We start from the raw sequence: 15827 nt of genomic DNA, 5'->3' as shown, positions 1-15827 counted from the left end.
GTATATTTATTGTAACTCGCGACACTAATATTTTGTTTGTACAGAACATAAATCTGTTTTCTTTTAAAGGGATTTATTCCACTTAAACTGACCTCAAAGTCCACTTAGAGGTCTGTTTTGGTGGAAAATCTCTCCATTTAATTAATGATTTGTTTTTTTTTTTAATACTATGTAATATATTTTAGGATTTCAGCAATGCAAACAGCCTCAATACAACCTATGCTACAGCTCTAACGTGTGTGTGTGTGTGTGTGTGTGTGTGTGTGTGTGTGTGTGTGTGTGTGTGTGTGTGTGTGTGTGTGTGTGTGTGTGTGTGTGTGTGTGTGTGTGTGTGTGTGTGTGTGTGTGTGTGTGTGTGTGTGTGTGTGTGTGTGTGTGAGAGAGAGAGAAAGTTATATGTGGATAAACACTGGGCCAGTTTATTTTTCTTTTAACTTTTTTCTGAACTCCAAAATCCTTTTTTATTTGTTTGTTTGTTTGTTTGTTTGTTTGTCTCCACCTGGTATCATAATGCTGTCTGCTTGTGGATGTCTTGGTCCTCGTAAATGGATCAGATCGATCAGACCGGGATCAATCATGTCCTGACCATGAATATTAGAACTGAATCCAGATCTGCATCTTTTCAAAGTCAACCTCTGTGTCTCCACCTGCTGGACAGATGATGTAACAGCAGGTTGTCCAGATTACAGACTAATTGAATACAGTATGGTTGTCTTTATACATAATATTGTTTTTATTACATATGTATCTATATAATACACAGTTTATACAGTTGGTACAAGTATTCATACTTTTTTTTTTTTTTTTTTTTTACTAATTTAACTTTACAAATGTCTTTAAGATTTAATTATTGTTTGTTCGTTTTCTAAGATCTTCCTGGAGCTGTTTTGCCATCATTTACAATTTATTTAAACTATTTTTACTGAGCCGTGAGATTATTAAAAAATCACTCATTTTTGTCACGTTTCCTGCTGTTAAACAGTATGAAGTAAAGAATTATGGGGACACGGTGACATCTTTATTTAAAATAAATACAAATGAATCCACTTTAACTGGATCATCAGCATCCAAAATATCTTTTTACTGTAAATTCAACAAAAAGTAAGAGAATGATGAGACTAACCAAACCTAAATTCATATTTTTGTATTTTTTAAAACTGGCTCCAGGCTGTTTATCCAGAATATTTTACCTGTTTTGTTTGTTTCCATCTGGAGAATGAAAGATTTGTGGTTTAACGGACACTTTTCCTCATCAAACCAAATGTTATTATTTCCAGGTGTTTGTAGCTCTTCTTCTACGCAAGGTTTTTACTGGACATTAACAGAAGGGGAGGAGTTAGTCGTTACATGACTCTGTGCCTTGTCCTATGCAATATGACATTTTTCTTCTGAGGATTATATTTGAATGTGTAAAATGATGATTCAGCTCTGAGGGGGGGGGGTTCCACTTTAGTAATTTTATTTTCTACATTAAATGGGTATTATCTCATCTGTGTGTTCTGGTTTGTTTCTAACAGACTTAGGCAGAGATCTAAAGTTAGTTATCTCTTGATCTTTGTCTCATTAAGGTTTTGTGAACTTTCAGAAGTTTCTCCGAGCTGCTGTCTAAACCTGTGAAAGCGACAGTTAAAGGTACAGTTCACCCAAAACATGTTTAAGAAATCACTTGTATGTGTGGAGGCTCAAGTGTGCTAACAGAAACCATTTGTTTGATTTAAATCAATTAATATTTTCTTTTTATTGCTTAATATTTTTTAAACTTTTTGAAGGAAATTTTGTATTAACATGACATATTATAAAATAATGTTACATTTAATTAATTCCCCACCTTTACTTCATAATTTCTTCTTTAATTGTTTAATTAGTGCAAATAATACAAATGTATGGTGAGGGGTAGAGTAACGGCTACATTTTTATACAAATAAAACAAATAAAAATTAATTATATTATTTATAGACAGAATACACATGTAGAAATAGTATACAACAATTTAAAAAAAAAACCTTAGTTTTACAATGTATTTGGAATAAAAATTGACTTTTTATAGTTCTTAATTGACAAATTAAATTTTTAATTGCATAATTAAAATTTCCTTTTTTAATAATTAATCTAGAACTGTCTTCTTAAACTGTAACAAGTCTATAACGTTTTCAGTAGCACACTCCAGCCTCCAAAAACATTTACTTAAAACCAAAAAACAGTTAAAATAGTTTTTTATAAATCTGCTGCAGAAATTTTGGATTTATCGTCTGAAGTCAGAGATTTGAAAACATAACACGACTCCAGCTGATGAAGACGTCGGGTCTGTCCAAAAGAAACAGAAACAAGCAGAGAAGATAACTATTTTAATTTCTTGTGTACACTAAAAGTAAAATTTACACACGTATAGTCTCAAAAGAACCCGGGCATGCACGATAACCTTTTGACAGGCTCTTCAAGTGATTCAGTTTTTTTCCATAGGAATTTTCCCGTACATTTTACAGTCCATAGTTTAACTGTACACAGTCTAAAGCCACAGTGAACTATGATTACATCCATTTCATCTTTACAATGTGCAAAAATCCTCCTGGGAGACGGGGCCGACAGTAGTATGAGCAAAAAAAATAAAATAAACAACAAAAAAAAAATACAAATATTGCAAAAGAAACATGAGCAAATAAGAGCCGCAACGACAAAAAAGCACTTCATATCAGGAACAGTGACGTAACTCGGCACATGGAAGCAGAAATTGGTCCCTTAATTCCCTTCAGATGCGAGTCGACCTTCACTGCAGAGAAACTTTTAAGTTTAAGTGGTTTTAACCAAAAGAAAAGTCCTGTTTTCACCCCTCAAAAAAAAAAAAAAAAACAGTGAGAGAAAAGAAACAAACTTTGTTTTTATCCACCGGCCACAAACAGCTGCAACATAAAAATAGTTGAACGTGGAATAAAAATAAGAAAAACGTACGACAACTGAGGACAGGTTCACCGCCGTTCGTTTGGTCGGTGGAAGTTTCCAAAACTAAAGCATGAAAATAAAAACATCCTGCTTTCTAGAGACAGTGGGAGGGGCTTAATTTATGTTAAAAAAGATGCATTAAATTACAAAAAGAAAAAGACAGAAAAGAAAAGTTTAAAATCTACACGGACTGCAGGTAAAAAAAACTACAACTAAGGCCTTTAAACACAACGAGGGGACAAAACATTCAGCTGGATTTTTGCAGGCAGTGTGGTTTCAAGTCGATAAATATATATTTATATAGAGATTTTATAGATGTATATAAATGTATTAATTTAAGCTTACACATATATTCCACTTCATTTTGATTTCAAAGAGCTTCAGCCAGTGTTTCCTTCACAGACAGACACGAACACACTCCCACCACAGAGACGTAAAATCATCCAAAGAATCATTCAGAGTTAAAAACAGAACCAAAAAAAAAAAAAAAAAAAAGAAGGAATATAAACATTTAATCCCTGATTATATACACGATGATTCTTCTAGATATGAACAGCACACACTTCTACACCTTCCACTATAAATTATCAACTCTATAAATTAATTAATCTCCTATTACGTTAAATGTGCAGGTCATCGGCTGAGCCCCCCCCTCCCCATCCTTCACGTCCGAGCTGTTTCCTGTGATCATAAATGCTTTGCTTTATTAAAACAAATGTATTAAGTTGAAAAACAGAAGCGCTAATAAAAAAAAAAAGTATGAAAGGGAGGAACGAAGCCGCAGAAAGAAGAGAAAAAAAGAAAGAAGGTGACGAAAAACCTCTTAAGATGGACCCGAGTCGGTGGGAGGAGCCAGTGGGCAGAGTGGGCGGGGTTTAGGGGATGATGTCAGTGGAAATGGGGCGGGGTTTTAGTCCGGCGTTGCCTGGCAGCTGAGCGGCGTCAGCATGGCGGGAAACATCAGAACCTTGGCCTGCATGAAGGAGAGATCCGGCAGACTGGAGATGACTTTGGCCGCCTCGTCGCTCAGGTTCTCCTCCTTCCTCGGCTTCCTGTCAACACACACACACACACACACACACACACACACACACACACACACACACACATCAGGACTACAACAACTGAAACATGGCCGCTGCTAACTCACTAATGTTAGCATGGATGTAGTGGCTAACAGAGCTGGACAGTCAAGTGTTCTCTTCTTCTGCACAAAAGGTCACATGACCCCCCTCATAGACACTCTCTGCTCCTGTTTGACCTCTGACCTGGTGGACGTGCTGGTCTTCTCCATGGTGGACATCAGGCGGGCGAAGGCGTCCGCCACACGACTGCCGGAGGCGCCGGAGTCCAGCTTGGACGTCGTCAGCTCGTAGAGCTCCGGGTCGACTCCTGGAAACGAGGAGAGAAGGAAGAGTGAAGACACGGAGGGAAGAAAGAGAAACAACAACAATAAAACCTTGTGCAGATTCACTCTGATTGAGAGCAGACTGAGCTGTCAGTCGGATCCAAACCAGGCGGAGTCACACCGACCTTTATCTGACGGGATGCAGCAAAACAAAAATGATTTTATTATTATTTTGAAGTTTTTTTGCACAAATGATTCACTGAAGGTTAACTAGACTTGGCTGCAAGGGTTTCAAAAAATATGTATATGTATTATATATATTTTCTTCGTGAAAGCTTTCGGCAAATATTGGCATCCATAACTCCATTATAGCTATGACCGTTACATGTTTTTGTATCTAAATCACATTTTGAAAGAGCCACAATTTAAATTTAACTTTGAATTCATATATATATATATATATATATACACACATGTAAAAATATAATAAGAATATAATAAGGCCTATTTGAATGTAACAATATTCTATATTCACATTTTAACTTTTTTAATTTTATGTAATATATAAATGCACAATATATTTACTGCGCTTCACTTTTAATATTTAAAAATCCCTTTCATGTGAAAAAAGAAGCCTGCAGATGGCGCAAGTTGACACTTTTCTTCTCACTTGGAGTAAAACTGAAACAATATTTGTTTCTTTTCTGTTTAATGAATGTTGTACTCAAAAAAGGATGTAAAAATATTCAAACTTTTAAATCATATTTTGTTCGAGTATTTGTTTTGCACCAATTGGCATTTTAAAAAACTGATAAATTCTACACATCTTTTGATATCATTTTTCATATTCAGTAAATTTGAGATGTTCTGTGTCTTGACTTATGTAGAACTTGTTTTTCTTCTTCTCTTACTGTTTTTATTTGAATGCAGCAAAACACCAAGACACATTATTTGCATGTGAAAACCTGCTCGTCAATAAACCCGATTCAAAATGAATGTTTGGACTGCAGCCGGTGCACACGCTCACTGACAGTCATGAACCGTCTGCTTTCTCCCGTAGAGTTAGGAGCGAGGAGCAGCGACGGGAGGTGAACATAAAGACGAGGAGCTCTGGAGGAGCAGAGGAGGCCGAGAGCAGCTGCTGACCTGGGATGGAGGGAGAGCTGGTGGAGCCTGAATCCTCCACAGGACCAAAGAAATCCAGATTTAACAGAGACGAGCCTCCGCTCGCTGCACGGACGGGAGGGGGGGAGGAGGGAGGTTAACAAACACACACAGGTAAGGAGAGAGAGAGAGAGAGAGAGAGAGGAAACCAGAAACATGCAGCGGTGTCAGTGATCAGAGAGAAGAGTCAGCTGAATGTCTTCATGCAGAGCGGCCATGTCGTTTTCATCAACGGGGTTTAAAGGAAAGATCCACCGTCACAACGATTCTCAGACTGTGAAGTTATTTTACTGCTGCTTCTATTGAAACATTTAACATTTAAGAACTTTGGATACTTCTGTCGAATGAAGTCAATTCGATGAGGCAAATATACATAGGCCACTGTATGTCCATTTTTGGAGCGTCTCTCGTCATTTATTTTGCTAATTTAAAAGTCTGCTTTAAAAAAATAAAGAATCGGGGGAATCTCCTCCGCTTGTTGGAAAGTTCTCACACATCGCCCCAAAGCATTAGTTTGTCTGTCAGGCTGATCATTTAAAAAGTATTTATAAGCCTGAAGAGATAAAAATACTACTCCATTATCTGATAATCTTATAATAATAAAAAAAAAACAATGATTAGAGAAAAAAATAGAGTTTCGTGCAGCAGAAATGTGATTTTCGGTCTCACTAAGTGACCCTTTGTGGAGTCCCGGCCACTGCTTTGCTTCACCAATTGTTTTATTAACAGTGTTGCAGTGTTTAATGTGGATTTTTCCTTTAATGAAGAAAGTTGTTTTTAAAGCTTCTACATAGTTTTCTAGAATCTGACATTTTCATGCTGAGTGAAAAAACTAAAGCGTCTACAGACTGTAAGGAGACAGTACGAGGAGTTAGAAAAGTGTGAACGATTAGATGACAGTGGACGTGGAGGGGAGGGAGTGGGGGGGGTTAAGGGGGCGTGAGGTCACCTACCATCCAGAGGGTTGGTAAGGCCACTGCTGCTCCAGTCGAACTGGACGGGTGGGAGCGCCTCCTGCTGGAGGAACGAGAGGACAGACAGGTCAGTTTATACGTCACACTGATCCGTAAAAACAACATTTGAGGCTCAACAATATTCATAAACACATATACGAGTATGTTTGGCTGTTTTTTGGGCTCACATGGGCCGTGTCAGAGGGACAGGAGCTGGTCTCTGGAGCCGCTGGAGGCGTCTGGGCTATGGAGGCGATCATCTCTGCTGCAGAGACGGGCTTCACGGGCTCTTTGGTTGGTTCCAGCATCCCCTAAAGAACAAAAGGTTTAAAAACGTCACACACATTAAATGAAGAACTAGAACAAGCAGAAACTGGACACCGTGTCTGTCCTCATGTCAAGTTTCCTGCTTGAAAGTCAGATACAGAGGTTTTTGTTTATCGGCTGTACAGATGTGTTGCAGGTCTGTTACAGAAATCTCACAGCTGTATCACGTCTCACGAGTCCTCTGATTGAGAAAGAAAGTGAAGCAGCTGTATGTGGATGTTACTTATGAGGAGAGATTACTGCTCTATATTAATGGATAATATATTATGACTATATTTCATTTAAAGAGCCAGAACTCTCTGGAGAGATTATGGATCTCATCTGGACCAGCTGGGAAACGGATGAATTTAGTTTAAATAATACGGGGCTGAAACTAGCGATTATTTTTAATTATTAAGAGTTATCTTAATGAATTTTGAAATGTTAGAAATTCTGACAAATGTCCATCAAACTTTCACTCGTGGTGACTTTAGAGTCGCTGCTTTTTTGAGATATTCAGTTTAAAGTTGAATTAAACCAAAAAAAGTAAGAAAGTTAACTTGAGAAATGACTTAAACTCCATTTGTTGACTATAAATAATAATAACTATTTCCAGCCAAACTCATAACGATGCTTCAGTGTTGCTGAGAAGCCTCTCTGCTTGTGGAAACACGACGAACAGTAAAACACATGAGCACGTCGAAGGCGAGGCGGGCAGACTCACCAGGCTGGCGGCGTACATCGGCACGATGACCGGCTGCTTCTTCTGTCCCGTGAACAGCTGCACACGTTAAAGAAGGGAAAAAAAAGGTTAATAAAGGTCACAGATTACATTAAATCACTTCTTTCCTGCAGATCAGAATCTCTTCTGTTCATTTCACATCTGAAGGGTCAGAACTGTTTTGGCGTATTTGATACAAATCAAGCTCCATGAATCTGGATCAGTGATCTGGTGGGACGGGGACGGGGGGGGGGTCCAGCGGGGACTTACGATGTTCCGGGTGTCGATGCCGAGGCAGCAGAGCAGCGCTTTGTTGCAGTAGGAGCCCCCCCACTGGTATCTGAGGCCCAACGCCTCGTGGATGTCCTCGAGCTGGATCCACACGCCGCCACGCACCGACCTGAGAGACGCAGCAGAGGTTTAAAGAGACGAGACCAACAAAAACAAGATGGAGGAACTCATTTTGAATTCTCTTCTCTGCACACGGTTTATTTATTCTTAGAGCCCAATATAACAAATCTGCCTTTACACCCTAAAGCATACCCTGCTTTATGGTCTGTTTGACTCTAAATGGAGCATCATTTACTAAATGAACATCATGCTGTATTGAAGAAGACTTGAAACTAGAGATTGAGACCATAAACTCATGTTTACAATGTTTACTGAGGGAATAAATCAAGAGAGAAGTAGTCATTTTCTCATAGACTTCTATACAGCCAGAGGAGTCGCCCCCTGATGGACAGTAGAGAGAATGCAGCTTTAAGACACTTCTGCATCGGCTTCACTCAGCAGGACCGTAGATTGCAGCCTGATTCAGATATTGAAAAACTCTCCCAAAATAATTGTAGAAACTCAGGTAGAGCAACATATCAATAACCGCGTTTCTGCAACTGGATACAAGACAGATATGAAAAGTATTCATGAAAACGTGGACATTTAGCATTTCCAGTGGTTTGAATAAATGTAAAAAGCCAATAGCTCAGAGTTTGCATCATTTCTTTTATTTTCTTTTATTGGTTATTTGGTGGGACAGTGCACATTAATAAAACATTCCTTCATGCTCCCCGCTTTAACAAACTGTGATTAGAAACTTATTTCAAAGTAGAGCCACAGACTGAAGTTCACTGAGGGAATGCATGGTTAGATATTTGATGTAATGAGTCCTTTAAATCTTAGTATCCATTGAAGAAAGACATGACTCATATTTGTATGTCATTAAGTCAAGACAAGGAACAGCAGACTAATATGGAGCTTAAAAAAAAAAAAGATATAAATAAATAAATTGATAAATATGAAAGAGAAAAGATGATCATCACTTCCTGTTCTCACGTTTTGAATATCGTGTCCCGCAGAAGGAGACACAAACCTCACCTGTTGCATGGCAGCGGCTTCTTCTTCTCCTCCTCGGCCCCCCGCTGAGGTTTGTCCTCCTCCTCCGAGTGTCCCAGCTGGATCCTCAGAGACACCACCTCGTCCTCCACAGAGGGGACGGAGGTCGGAGGGAAGCTGCTCTGAAACAGCTTCTCCAGGCGGCTCGACAGCGACGCCTGCAGAGAGAGAGAACAGCAGACGGTAAGTCACATCCTACCAAAACACCTTCTAACAAACTGAGGAAATGACTTGTTGAGAAAACCACCAGAAAATGAGGCAGCAGCTAAAAAGAGAACCTTGGATTTTTTTTTTTTGATCTGTTGGGTTCAGATCTTTGGTTTGTTTGATTCATTCTAACAGAGCAGCATTTATGAGCAGCTGATGATTTTTTAAAACTGCTTTGACTGAGAGTTTGCTTTTGAAGTTGCACCTTTTGGAGCAAATCTTAAAACGCAACATCTGTCCACCTGAAGCGAAAGTTTAAAGTGTGTCTGTAATATAAACAAATGTGTGGAGGCTTTAAGTTCTCCTCATTTACTAGATTTTTTGTAAATTCTTTAACTTCTCTGAGTGAAAACAAAATTATTTTATATTTAGCAAAGAGTTTTTTAAAAGTTTGACACATTTAAAAAAATGTAAATAAAAAGAAATAAAATTAAAATTAATTAAATCTACTCTAACCAGTTTGAAATAGCTACTGAGAGCAAACCTGTTGCATTAGCAGCTTTAGCTCAACAGCAAACAGTTGCCATTGACAACCACTTTGAACAAATTGCAACCACTTCTTAATTTTTTACATATAAATAACTTCATAGTGTCTCAATTTGCTCAAAATATTAGGTGGGTAAAAAATGGCAACCGTATTTTTATTTTCCGCAGTCAAAAGCTGACTTTTGGTTGCCTGGCAACCACTCTTTTTTTTTTTTTTTTTTTTTTTTTTTTTTTTAAAAGGGCCAAACCAGCTGGGCGTGGTGTCAGTACAACAAAGCAGTCCTCAGCACACCCATGGGTGACGTTTGGGTGTGTTGGGTGTCATGCCTTTAACCCATAGCTATGTCTTCACTCTGTGTATGAGGAGTTCATCAGACCAGAAATCCGTCCTCTCTCTCTCTCTCTCTCTCTCTCTCTCTGTCTCTCGCTCTCTCTCTCGTTAACGGGTCGGTTCATGTTTAAAGCAAACAGAGGAAGTTGGTGTCAGAGCTGTGACTCAGCTGGAAGTGAACAAAAACAAGAAACTGATTTAAATATGATCTAGAAACACTTCCTCTTTTTGGGTTTGCGGGAAGCGGAACCTTTTTTTCTGCACGTATTATTGTATAAACGGAAAGTAAATATAATGTCCTGTAACTGTCAGAAGAGTGTGATCATTTTATTGAAAAGTTAAGTTTGTCATGGAATGGATTTACTTCATCATCTCAGACCTGATACTTAGATATATTTGTAGGTACGAGTATATATGACAGTGTCATCGTGACATAATGGGATCCTTATCCAAAACATCTGTTCAGTAACGTCAGCAAATATGTTTTTATTAGATATTTTTTTCAATATGGGGAACAAAAATACTGATGTATCTGCAATGAGCTTTAATGGACGATATTATCTCAGTGGAAATGATCTTCAGCAATTTCTTTAATTCTACCAATGCAAAAAATATATTAAAAATTTGTAAAACCCAATCAACTCATCAAACCTAAACTATTTACTGTCTTTTCATGCTACTTCTTTATTTTCGTATAATCCCATTTTGAATAGTTACCTCTAGCCGTCTCTTTTTTTTTGGTATTATTTTTCAAGTTTTCAGCCTCGACCCCGAATACAATAAAAGGTGAGAGGAAGTTCGTTGATTCCTCATTGTGATCAGTTTTTTATTGGACCTACTTTCTGCCAGAGAAAATAGTTCCAATGAAAACTACACTAAGCAAACAGACTCCCCCCCCCAAAAAAAAATCCACGTTTCAAATTAAACATATCCCTTCACTTTGCCTTTTCTTAACCCCACATTTCATAAAGCACAGGTTATGTTCTGCAGATAAATAAATTCAGCTTTAGTTAGATCACCATGTGGGTTCACGGATGAATAACTCCCAGTCTGACCAGTTTATTTCCCACAGTTCTTACCGACTGTCTGTCTGTCCTGCTGGTTTCCTCGCTGACTGCGGGAAGTTCACTCTCATGCCACTCCTCCTCCACCTCCTTCTCCTCCGCTCTGCTCTCTGAAGGAGCGCTCTGGTCCGTACTGAACGCCGCCCAGGACTCCTCCTCCACCTCCTCCACCTGCTGCTGCTGCTCCCCGAAGGCACTCCACCCTGCATCCGCCTCAACGTCTCCGCCTTCAGCCACCGAGTTAAAATTCCCAAAGCTGTCGCTGACGGGGAAATCTGCAAACTGTCCTCCATCCTCCCCCTCGTTTACACTGGCGTGAAATTTGGGGGAGTTGAAGTCGCCGAAGTCGTCTTCGTCCTTGTCGTCTGCGTCCTTGGCGTCTGCGTCCTTGGCGTCTGCGTCCTTGGCGTCTGCGTCCTTGGCCTCTGCATCCTTGGCGTCTTCGTCCTTGGCTTCTTCGTCCTTGGCGTCTGTGGTTTCCTGTGCAGCGGCGGGGGGCTGTCCGACCTGCTCGGCTCCTGCTGGACATCCAGCTGGTCAAAGTCGGCGAAACCCTGACCCCCGAATGAGCCGGCGTCTCCGAAGTCCCCAAAGTCCTCGTCGTCCTCCGCCAGCTGGCTGTGGTCGGCCGGCGTGGCGATCTCCCCCTGGAGGGGCGGCGAGGGCACCGACCCCGTGGTGCTCACGTCGCCAAACTCCTCCAGGGCGTCCGTCGACAGCGGCCGGCCCAACGACGTCTCCGGTCTCGGTTTCTGTCTCCGTCTCGTTATCGGAGCCCCTCCCGTCCCGCCCCCTCAACGTCTGCGGCTGCATCGAGAGGCGAGAGGTCGTTTTCGCTGCAGCCGGCGGCGTCTTTGGAGTCGTCTCCGTGTGCCGAGTCCACCCCGTTCAGGGTGAGCGGTCTGATAGTGCAAACTGCCTCCGAGGCCAAGTGCTCCTGTTCAACAGCTACGTCCCTTTGATGAGTGTCAGCATCTGTGTCTGAGCCCCGGTCCGTGTTGCACGAGCCGCCGGGGGCCTCAGCGGGATCAGATATGGAATCAGAGCCGGATGCGTCTGGTCCAGTTCTGTGTGTGTCCCTGACTTTGTCCTCTGAGGTCGTTTCCTGCTCTACATTACAGCTCTCGTCCTGGCCGGCGTCCTCCGCCAGCCAGCTGTCCCCCGTGGGAACGTCTGAGTCCTCGTTTGCCGTCTCGCTGAGTCGTCCTTCAGCATTGGAAAAAGCTGCAAAGTCTGCGAAATCGTCCTCGGGGCCGCCGCCCGTGTCCTCGCTGGACGTTCCTTTTATATGAGAGTGGACAGAATTCAACGAGGAGGGGCTTCCCTGAAGGTCAAAGGTTGCAAACCCGTTAGTGAGCACCTCCGTGCCTCCGCCGTTGCAATCGGCCGTGACGCTCCCCGAGAGACCCAGAGAGCCGGAGACGACCTTTTTGATCTCAGTTCTTTCTGAGGGGACGCTGCCCAGGTGGCTCGCCGGCACAACGCCGTTAGCCTTGGACAGATCGGTGTTGGGTACGCGGGTGCCGTTAGAGGAGGCGTGGCTGATCCCCGTGCCCCCTTTGCCGTGGAGGATCTCGGGCGGGGAGGTGGCGTTCAGGGCCTGGGTCTGGTTGAAAGTGGTCGGCGTGTCGAACTCGGTGAAGCTGACGCTAGTCGGGACGCCGGAGAAGGTGCCGAAGTCTCCAAACTCGTTGTCCTCCTCCTCGTCCTCCATCGGGGGCGGAGAGGACGAGTACATGCGGATCACGTCGGGCTCCATGACTCTCTGGCTATCGGCGAATCCTCCTGGCTACACCTGAAGACAACGAGAAAAGACATCATCAGAAACAAATCATCCGTCACAGCAGATATAATAATAATAATAAAAAAACATGTTTAGGCCCCGTTCTGACTCATTAAACAAAAAGGAGTAAATAAGGGCAGCACTTGTGGCGCTTCAGGGTCACTCTGATTGATGAGTGGTTCGAACCGAAGCAGAAATTGAGTTACTGAACCACTTAAAGAGGACAGACTGGAGTCAAACTGACAGTAATAAAGTGGTAATGACAAACCAGAGCTGAGGTGTTTACGACTGAGATAAAACAAACAGTGAGATAGTGAGAACATAAACTATGATGGCATTGTATTTAAATAAACTTTTCATTTCATGTGATTTCATAACCTGAATTGCTATTTTCCCTCTCTAATAAAATCCAGACACACTGACGTTATCAACCTTTTCCTTTGCACAAAACTTTTGTTGATATGTCCTTGTAAACTTTCTCCCTCTATAAAGTTCCCTGGATGGACTCCAAAAGCCTTATCTCTGTGTGTGTGTGTGTGTGTTATGCGTGTTTATAGTAGGTTTATATCTGACAAGTGTGCATTACATTAGAATCACTAAAACAATCCACCGTTTACATCAAAGATAAGCTTTTTATTTTACTTAAAATAAAAAGCAGTTCAATTCTGTGACTTTCCAAGCAGTCACCAGAGCAAAATGTGATTTAATTAGTTGCATTTTTAAAGCAGTTGTTTCCATAGGAAGCTCCTTGAAATGAATGTCTAAATCACAACCCATTTACTATTGGAAACGTTACTCTTTATACACGTTGAAGTGTTTGCTTTCCTGCAGGCGAGCTTAATCAATTAGTCCAAGCCAGAAAATGTATCAGCAACTATCTTTATCATCAATTAATCATCTAAGTCTTCCATCAAGCACAAACGCAAAACATGACTATCTTTTGGTTTTTGAAAAATGCGATTTGAAAATATCGCTTTTGGCTCTGGGGACTCTTCCCCCCCCAATTTCTGACAGTTCATAGTTTAAATGTTTAATCAATTGTTTACAATAATACAGAGACCAGTTTTAAAATAATCAAAGATTGCAACCCTACTTAATGTATCTCAAATGATACAGTTCTTTCAGTAACCTACCTAGGATGTTATTAGGAAATGACAACCCTCTGTGACCCAAAAGTTGCTGGTATAAAAATGTCAGAGTTTCTTTGACTTCTAACTGAAAGTGGAAACTCTGTTGCGTTCTCAAACAGAGCAGGAATAGAGGGCGGCGACAACTACGTGTATTTGCTTTGTTGGCCTTATCTCCCAGAATACCTGTACGTTTACACCCAGGCACAGCTGGCTTTAGACTGCAGACACGCAAGTCCAGAAAGACGAGTTAACGACACAGGATCTAAAAAAAATAAATAAAAAAAGGGTTTTCCCTGCCGCGTTCCTACATTGTTCCCAAGGAAACAAAACTGTGATCTGTTCTTCCCTCCCCATTAAAACATTTACTGTGTCAGGGTTAGGTTGAGTCATCCTGATACGAATAACACAACATTTAAGTGACTCTTTAACAGTGGTGGAATGTAACTAAGTACATTTACTTAATCACAACGTGGAGGTATTTGTATTCCCCTTTTCTGCAACTTTATAACCTTTAACCCCCCATGTTTAAATAAAGGTTTATAACATATGTGGACCCACAAACCACCCAAAACAACATGAAGCAGGTAGAAACAGAACCAGTTGAAGTGTGTTTATTAGAAAACATTAATGTTATTGATGAAGAAGAGCTGTCACCTTCATCACAGGTGAGCATCTTTCCCCAGATGTTTATTCTATTAATCCACAAACACAAGTTTCACACATTCTCCTCCCCTCAAGCTAACTCCACAGGCAGCTAGCTTAGCATGCTAGCTGCCTGTCTGGTGCTAACGTTAGCATGAAGCTATGCAGCTCTCCAACTAGATTAGACCAGGAGTGTGTGCTAGCAGCTAGCTTAGCATGCACTGGAAGGTATCTGATTAAAAAGCATAAGGCCGAGATGGGCTGCAACGGGAGCTAGCTTAGCTTAGCTTAGCTTGGGCTAGCCCTGTGGAGAAGAGCCATTAAAACAAGCTAATATATTAGCAATGCTACCGGTTAGCTTCTGATAAATGTGTTGACACTTCACTGGAGAGTTTGTGTCATTAAACACAACAATAGCAGGTTTATAAAGCAACAGCATCAAGAGACACTACGCAGCTAGCTAACAGCTAGCAGCTAGCAGCTAGCTCAAACGTCAACAACAAGCATTAGCATTAGCATTAGCTTTAGCATTAGCTTTAGCCGCTCCTCCCGGACACATAAACCCCGCTGAGCTCACCTCAGGGTGCCGTCCGCTGACGTCCATGTCTGGGTGAAACGCAGCGGGCCGGGTGTCAGGTGGAGCCGGGCTGTAGAGAGGGGGGAGCGGGGAGAGAGGAGCCGGACTGAAGGTTGAGTCAGCCGGCTGCTGCTGCTGCTGCTGCTCGGTGTCTCCCAGCATGCACCGCGGTCACAGAGCTCGATGTCCCAGCATGCACCGCGGTCACAGAGCTCGATGTCTCCCAGCATGCACCGCGGTCACAGGTCGGCTCTCCGCTGGCTCCTCTGCTTCACGTTTAACAGGTACGTCACTCCAGTAACAGAGTACATTTACTCACTTGTACTTTATTTTAATTTAATTTTAATTTTTTATTAAATTTGTATCTTTATTTTTATTTTTATTTTATTTTTTTTTTTATTTTTTATTGATGCCATACACATCAAACTTCACTATCTTTATAATTTTTATGGTTTTACATTACTTTATTTTTATTTTTTTATTTTTTATTTTTTTTTTTTTATTGATGCCATACTCATCAAATTTCACGATCTTTATACTTTTTATGGTTTTAAAACCATATTTAAAATTTTTTATTGATGCCATAGACATCAAATTTCACTATCTTTATAATTTTTAAGGTTTTACATTACTTTATTTTTATTTTTCAAATTTTCTTTATAATTTTTTTACTTTATTTTAATTTTAATTTTTTATTTAATTTTTATCTTTATTTTTTTTTATTTTTTTTATTGATGCCATACACATCAAACTTCACTATCTTTTTACCATAAACATTTTTAATTTTTT

The 15827-nt window shown here is 40.8% G+C and overlaps 1 protein-coding gene across 1 annotated transcript; it reads right to left on the bottom strand.

The window, feature by feature from the left end:
• Positions 1-2881: 2881 nt before the first annotated feature.
• aftpha (aftiphilin a) lies at positions 2882-15278 on the bottom strand. The gene is given in 12 exon segments (XM_054605042.1): positions 2882-3989; positions 4206-4329; positions 6403-6466; positions 6591-6713; positions 7433-7489; positions 7700-7829; positions 8801-8976; positions 10922-11288; positions 11390-11646; positions 11648-11699; positions 11701-12701; positions 15039-15278. Coding segments are annotated over 11 exon segments (2457 nt in total). The 5' UTR covers positions 12666-12701; positions 15039-15278; the 3' UTR covers positions 2882-3847.
• Positions 15279-15827: the final 549 nt, after the last annotated feature.

This window comes from Anoplopoma fimbria, chromosome 9 (genome assembly GCF_027596085.1).
Source record: "Anoplopoma fimbria isolate UVic2021 breed Golden Eagle Sablefish chromosome 9, Afim_UVic_2022, whole genome shotgun sequence".
NCBI classification, from domain to species: domain Eukaryota; kingdom Metazoa; phylum Chordata; class Actinopteri; order Perciformes; family Anoplopomatidae; genus Anoplopoma; species Anoplopoma fimbria.
The sequence above is the reverse complement of the archived record's forward strand: the minus strand, read 5'-3'. Positions and strand labels throughout refer to the sequence as shown.